General features: G+C 40.3%; 1 protein-coding gene across 1 annotated transcript; it reads right to left on the bottom strand.

Moving 5' to 3' along the window:
- Nucleotides 1–252: 252 nt before the first annotated feature.
- On the bottom strand, nt 253–3,353 carry LOC117542958 (aquaporin-4). The gene is made up of 6 exons (XM_034210853.1): nt 3,339–3,353; nt 2,623–2,814; nt 1,746–1,907; nt 1,476–1,640; nt 782–862; nt 253–456 (listed from the first exon to the last, which is right to left on the bottom strand). The coding sequence occupies exons 1-6, from the start codon at nt 3,351–3,353 to the stop codon at nt 253–255; spliced, it is 819 nt and encodes a 272-aa protein (XP_034066744.1).
- Nucleotides 3,354–7,875: the final 4,522 nt, after the last annotated feature.

Here is a 7,875-nt window from a genome sequence, read left to right as displayed (position 1 = left end):
ATAAGTCTCCAGGAAATGCATGTAAGTCAATGTAATGTCCCCTGAAGTGATGTATACATGGTGTGTGTGTGTGTGTGTGTGTGTGTGTGTGTGTGTGTGTGTGTGTGTGTGTGTGTGTGTGTGTGTGTGTGTGTGTGTGTGTGTGTGTGTGTGTGTGTGTGTGTGTGTGTGTGTGTGTGTGTGTGTGTGTGTGTGTGTGTGTGTGTGTGTGTATAGGGGTATGTATGTATGTGTTTCTTCATGCTTGTGTCCTCAGTTGTTGGCCTGTTTGGCTCTGATGGCGTTCTGTGTGACTGTGGACAGAGACGATCCCGTGATGCTGGCCGCCTCAACAATCTCGATGTCCTTACAGGTCAGACATGCCATAAACTTCTGGCGAGAGGCGCTGCGTGCAAAGAAGAACTCATGGGACACTCCAGCCAGTATGGAGCCCATCACCGGGCCAAGCCAATAAACCTGCAGGTGGGAAAAACAGAAAAAATATATTATAATAGGATTTCTACAGAGACGGGGGGAAAGTTCCACTTTTATCTTGAAGATGAATAAATGAGCAAATCAGCTGAGTAATGTTTCGACTTATCAAGTGTTGGAACAATATACAGGCTGCTTATTTATTTTAAATACAACAATCTTGCATCCAAAAATGCAGAATTATTAGCAGCTTCGTGTTATGAAAGTATCAAAAAATCTATTTTTATGGCATACTGTACTAAGATTTTTTTTATGACAACATGAATGTTTACATGCATACAAGCATGTCGATTCTGAAGCTCTCTCTCACCCAGTGGCTTTCCCATAGACCCGTGATGATGGCTGGACCCAGAGAGCGTGCAGGGTTCATACTGGCACCGGAGAAGCGCCCCTGACAGCAAAACAGCACAAATTAAGTCAAGAGTTATTTAAGTGCATCTCAGGGACATTACAGAGGTCTGACAAAAGGTAGCTTCTGTTAGACAATTGTGTTTAGTATTCATGTAATTTCACAATATGAAACAACATTAAAGATTATATATTGTAAAGATCGTTAAGATTGTTAATCAACATTTCAAGTAAAAACTGTTCAAATAAAAGTTTCTCTTGCTTTAATGAAAGTGGTTAAGTCCAGATAAGGTTCAGGTTCAGGTTATTTATTTGTACCCGTAGGTAGATTCTGTTTGCAGATAAAAAGACAAGGGTTCCATCCTGACACTAAAAACAAACACAAACAACAGACACATCTCTAATAAAAGGACTAGTAAAAGTACAAGTATACCCTGCTCAACCAAATCTCAAAATATTTAAAAAAAACATTTTAAGAAGGAAAACACTAGATAAGATAGATAGATAACCTATAATGTTTTGCTGTTGTTCATTACAAAGTAAGAACGTTCTGTTAACTTGTGTTTTTTATTGTTTTGTGGAACAATTTCTTAATTTATACACATTTTGAATAGAGTTAATGTATTGCTATTTATTCTGCATTAAGCTTTTCTTACCCCTATTAGCACTCCAGCAGTGTGGGCTAATCCTATGGCGAGGTTTCCTGGTTCTGTGCTTTCCCTCCGTCGCTGATCCTCCACTGAGAACACGGTGAAAACCATCTGGAAGGTGCACAACACCTCCATGCCCAGAGCCTGGGCTGCATTCAGCTCTATGGGAACCTGAGGGAGGTCAAACAGGAAGGGAAGAATGAAAAGTCAGGAATATTCGGAAAATATGTAATGAAATTCTTTAAAAGGTAGCCAATTTATAATCTGTGGACTGACCCTGTTGACGAAAATGTCTGCAGTGGATTTGACTGGCAGGGCCAGGTAGAGGGCCCCGGCTCCTAAAGTGGCCCCCAAACACTGTGCAGCGATATAAACAACGGCCCTGAGAACATCCAGCCTGCGAGTGGCCAACAGAGCCAGAGTCACTGCAGGGTTCACCTGATCAGAGAAAACAAACACTTATAAGCCAACAGCAGCCAGGGGTGGAAAGTAAATGTACTCAGGTACTTTATGATGCTTTTTACATCAATTGAACTACATTTCAGAGGGAAAATATTGTACTTTTAGATGTACTTTTATACATTTTTACACAAGGAAAAGACTACATATTACAAGATTGTAAAATACAGAATAAAAGGTGTCTCTAGTTGTGGCCCCTGAGTGCTCCCACCATAAACTGGTTTCCCCTCGAACTTCTCAGATGGTTTCATTAAACCACGATTTCAATCTCAAAGAAGTCAAAGTATCCACAGTGTTGTAGTTTTTTCACGCAAAGAATAAAGAAAGAAACCAAGAATATGACAGATTAATGTTGCAGAACTTTGTTTAAATGTAATTCTTGTTGCAATTTATCTTGTGACCCTTCGGGGCGGCCCAGCCACTAGACTGGTATACAAAATGTAAAATGCTACAACATTAACAAACTTATATCGTCATACATGGTAGGTCTCTAACATGAGTCGTAATGAGCGCTTGTACTCTAGATAATGTTGCTGTACTAAATTGTTGTTGATATTAAAGTATTTTTTTTTTACACAGTGGTGTTGGTGCTTTAACTTGAGTAAAGGATCTGAGTCAAACTGCTATGTCACCTACAGCAGAGAAAATCTATCAGAGGAAGAAAAACACAATTTAAAATGTTTGAGGCGTTCACCTGTGCCCCGCTTATTTCTCCAAAACAGTGTGCCAGCGCAATAATTGACACCCCTACTGCCACTGCTGGGTACAGGGGTCCCGTGGAGGCCTCTCCCGGGCCCGGCATAGAGGCCCCCAACACAGCGCTCACTAGGATCATGGTGCCGAGCAGCTCAGCAAGGATGGCGCACCAGAACTGCCGACTTCGTAGCTCCATGGAGAAAGGAGACATAAACAAAGGTGGCTTATATTTAGATCACCAAATGTATTTTTTCAAACTCTGACCAGAGCTTGGATTTATGATAAAAAACTAATCGAAATATCACAAATTAGTTTGAATCTACTTTATAAGACAGACCTTCTACTGCTATAAAAGTGTAAGAAATGTGAAAGTGTATAAAAAGAAAATCAAGAGAATCATAAACATTCCTTATACTATCATTATATCTAACAAAATAAGTCAACTCCTTGTCAGTATTTCAACTCCGGTACAAGTCGTCTACAAAAATGGTTTGAAATGCGTCACATTTACCGAAATATAATACATCCTAATATTCTGGCCTATAAGAAAGTCCTGGGAAAATTGAAAGTGCATTGAAATGGGAATACATAAAGGACTGCAACTAATTGTTTAAAGCAATGTTTTTTAGCTTATACAGTAGCTGCGTATTTGATTCAGGCTTCTTCCAAATCAAGGAGTATTTTGCAACACAGACAAGTATATAAAATGCTTACCTCACGCCACGTCATTTCAAACCCAAAAGTATGTATTTTTCTGTGTATGTCCGTCTGTTTGTGTGCTCGTCCTTCTGCCTGTGTGTAGCTGTCAGGGTCTGAGGGCTTCAGGGTCTAAATCCCTCATTAACGTGTAGAGTCTGAGAGGTCCTTTGAAGAGGGTAGCCTCCCCTCTCTCTCAGTCTCTCTCTCCTCACCCTCTCCTTACCCCACACCAATCAAGTCTTCCTGTGCACACACACAAGGTTGCATGTATATAACACCCTAACTCTCCCAAAGCACCCCATTCTGCTGACCTTGAGCAATTTATACATCATCCAAAGACCTGAAGTGTGATGTCCTTTAACCCTCCTTTTTCATCTCTGTCCACTTAATACCTGTGATGTACTGCTCCGGTCACCATGGGGATAACCTCTTTCATGATGCTGTTGCCATAGAGACTTATTATGATGCTGCATCAGTGCATGCTTTTAATTTCACTCTTTGATATCAGACAAATGTGCACCTTGTGAAGACGTTTGGTTTTACACACAGAATTCCCCTGTTTGAGTTCAAACTGATAACAGGCACCTCTATGATGTGGGCAAGCAACAAGTCGCAGCTGCTTTTTAACATCTGGATATCGTTGTTTTAATTGCAGTATTTTTACACCATTTAATTTAATTTATTATTTATTTTGTTGAGCACCATATACTGAGTATTAAAATAACTGGCAACAGGAACTTCCACACACAACCTTCGTGTAGTCATCAGAGCACAACAGTTTTAAACAATGTTGTTGTACATGAACAAAATAATCGCCAAACATCATTTAAGCCCTAAGAGATTTAGAGTTTTCATAAGGGTTTTCCACAATTAAAAGGAGAGAGATTTATCCCCAACCCACTTGATCATAATAGCAATAAAAGCCAACATAGAAATAACTTTAAATAAAAGTTTTGTGTATCTTACAAACAAAGCTGACAGAATAGTTAAAACCTACAACTTACTGACTGGTCTTTCTGACCATAATCTTGTTCTTTTTGCCAGGAAACTCACAAAAAAAAAGATTCATGGCCACAGCTAAAACCCCTGCCTTCGGTTCTCGCTTCATCCCCGAAAACCTGCAACAACGTTTTATGGAGGCAGTGAAAATGATTGATTGGGGGGACACTCTCTCCTCTGAAGACATTGGTGAAAACAGTAATCTGTTTATATCTAAAATTAACGATGCAATGTCTTCCTTTTCAAGGGATAGGGATAGGAAGGAACATCATCTTCCCTGGCTGAATCTACAATGCAGGAATCTCATGAAATCTAGAGACCAACTATTAAAGCTATGAAATCCGGACTATCCACTGATAGACAGAAATGCACTCATGCTCGTAACAAGGTAACACAAACAATAAGACAGGCCAAAGCTAACTTTTTCATCAATATAATTGAAGGTGCGAAAGGTAACAGTAAAAACGTTTGGCAAATCCTAAATAGACTATTAGGTAAACATAAGAAACAGGAAAATAATGCTCTACAATTAATAATCAATGATGCCCTGATAAAAGACCCTGCCGTGTTTGCCAGCTCACTCAATGAGTATTTCTTAAATAGTGCTTTGGACATTGCAAAGCTCTTCCCGCCATCTGAGGGCTCACCTAGCCCGACTGTGGATACACACCCCGTTTTTGACCTGGAGGAAATCACAGAGGTTGAGGTAACAAATATAATCTTAGGGTTAAGAGGTTCTAAGGCTATGGATGCAAATGATTTAGACACCAACTTTATAAAGACATATCGACGGTCTAATATAACTTATGCTAGTGAATCAATCTATCAGCACGAGGGAAGTTCCATCATCCTGGAAGGTGGCCACGGTGACACCGATTTTTTAATCTGGGGATAAGGCAATCATGTCTAATTACAGACCAATCAGCATCCTCCTCTGTGTCTCTAAGATAGCTGAGAAATGGGTGTCAAAACTAATCACCAAACATTTAGGCAAAGGTTTTGTGGAACAATTTCTTAATTTATACACATTTTGAATAGAGTTAATGTATTGCTAATTATTCTGCATTAAGCTTTTTCTCCACCCAATGCATTTTGGTTTCCGTGCTCACCACTCCACTGAGACAGCTAACTGTGTCTTTGTGGAAAAGTTTAAATATATGTTGGACACGAGCCCATATGTAGCTGCTGTCTTCCTTGATCTCAGGAAGGCATTTGACACCGTTGACCACCAAGTGCTCCTTACAAAGCTGACTTATTTCAATTTTTCGGCAGATTCAATACAGTGGGTTGAGTCTTACTTATTGAACAGAAAACAGTGTGTTTTGGTCCACGGTGCCAAATCCCCCTACCTTGTCAACCCTGTTGGGGTTCCACAAGGTTCCATTCTTGGACCATTAATGTTTTCACTGTACATTAATGACTTGCCTAATGTATGTCCTGAGTTGAATGTGCAAATGTATGGTGATGATGCGGTCATCTTTGTACACGGGAAAAAGACTGAAATAATCTCATCCTGTCTCTCAAATGCATTGGACAAGGTTCAACACTGGCTGAACAACATTTGTTTACAGTTAAATGTAAAAAAGACAGTATGCATGATGTTCAGTAAACGACCAGTCAAAATTGAAGGATCCAACGTGTTTTTAAACGGAGCAGAAATAGAACTAGTCTCCCACTTCAAGTATCTTGTTGTCATACTGGACTCGAACTTGACTTTTAAGAAACATATTAAGAAAGTATCCAATATCGTTAAATTCAACTTGCAAAATGTTAAACAAATCAGACCTTTCTTAACTGTCAATGCTGCAAAGTCATTCCTCCACTGTATGATTCTATCCCACATTGAATACTGTTTTACAAACGGGTCGTTTGCTTGTGCCACAAACCTGAAACCCATAGAACAGCTGTACAAGAGAGCTATCAAGGTGTTTGACAGAAAGCCATATTCATACCACCACTGTACCATCCTTGAAAAACACAATTTCTTGAGCTTTGACCATTTTAAGTCTTTTAAAAGTATGTGTTTTTTTAATAAATGTTTACATGGACTGCCCCCCCCCCCCCCCTTAGGGGAATCCATTCACACAAAAAACACTGGATGCTGCACTAGGTCAGAAACCAGAGGAGACTGTGAAGTCCACTGCAGACGGACCACTTTTGGACAAAATGTCCTCTCCATTAAAGGCAGCTCATTGTGGAATAGCCTCCCAACTGAGATACGGGATTGTCCCACTTTGAACAGTTTTAAAGGTCAACTCAAAGAATGGTCGAGAAACAAACAGATGTGCAATCACTGCTAAATGCACTTTAATAAAGGGGAATCTCCTCTTGCACTTTAGGTAGCTCTTGTATCTTCTCTTGCACTTTATATATCATAGCTGCTATATTGTACTGCCATGTGGTAAATACTTGTGTATGCTGCTCTTGCTCTTTTTGCATATCATGTATTTTGTTTTTGCTATGTTTGTAAAAGTTCATTTTCTTAAATATTTTATGTGAGGGACTGCGGATGGAAATTAGCTAAATCTGAATGTTTTAAGTGTTCATTATTGTGCATTGTCCCCGCCAAATAAACGATTAAATAAATAAAGAATCCAGAAAACTTCCAAGTTGTCATAAAGTGGGCTGGGGAGCAGATGAGGCCCTATAGTGGTTACTTTTTATCAAATTGCTGAGAATAATCGAACAAATATTCACTCCTTAAGACCAGGTACTTTAGCTTCAGTAAGTATTTTCCACTTGAGACCATTTGGAGAAGCTCCTGTTGTACATTTACCATAATTATATAGAGATATGTTGACATTGTGTACAATAATATATGGTCTGCAGCAGAATAGGAGCCGGTGACATGATGTGGAGATGCTTGGAGATTGATCTGATTCCTCTGTCCTTACGGGCATCAGGGACCCTCACTCTGTCAGACAGAGTCCAGAATGAACTGGTTGGTTGTGGGGGGGTGCCCCATTATGCCGTGGATTACCCCCTCCTCTCCACGGCAACTGTTAAACTGTTATCCCCCCTTTTGTGGGGCTAAGCCCGACTGTGTAGAGTGGGGCGGGGGGCGGGGGTGGGATGTGCACACTGGAACCCGCTGGCGTGGGGAGTTTTCAGCCCCCACCGCCCAGAGTGCTGACACTGACATAATTTCACACACACACACACACACAAAGTGCCAGCTCAGGGATTTGAATGAGCGATAGAGGACAACGAGAGGGAGAGAAGAATTTAAACACACTATATATGTTTTCTATATCTATCTTTGTATCCCTGTACATTTGTTTTGATATACTATGTACATTTAAGTGTTAAAATGAAGTGTGTGAATGTGTTGTTCCTGAGTCTCTGCCCTGTATAGCAGCTGGGGGTGATGGCAGGAGGTTCCCAGCAGCATGTGCCTCAGACAGGACCCTCCACGGAGCTGCAGAGCCCCGCCCAAACACTTCAGCACTTTTCCATCATGGTTAAAGGGTGTTTTACACTTTTAAATGTGATATATTACATGTGGCTGTGCTTATGTTACTTTGTTGTTTGTTAGACATATACCAAGAGTTAT

The sequence above is a fragment of the Gymnodraco acuticeps genome, unplaced genomic scaffold (genome assembly GCF_902827175.1).
Source record: "Gymnodraco acuticeps unplaced genomic scaffold, fGymAcu1.1, whole genome shotgun sequence".
NCBI classification, from domain to species: domain Eukaryota; kingdom Metazoa; phylum Chordata; class Actinopteri; order Perciformes; family Bathydraconidae; genus Gymnodraco; species Gymnodraco acuticeps.
Note: the sequence above shows the minus strand (reverse complement) of the source record. Positions and strands in the feature narration are given on the sequence as shown.

Coding starts and splice junctions, on each gene's coding strand:
- LOC117542958 (XM_034210853.1), bottom strand. Junction 1,641..1,745: donor CAGACATTTTCGTCAACAGG/GTCAGTCCACAG, acceptor GACCTCCCTCAG/GTTCCCATAGAGCTGAATGC. Junction 863..1,475: donor CTGCTGGAGTGCTAATAGGG/GTAAGAAAAGCT, acceptor TTTTGCTGTCAG/GGGCGCTTCTCCGGTGCCAG.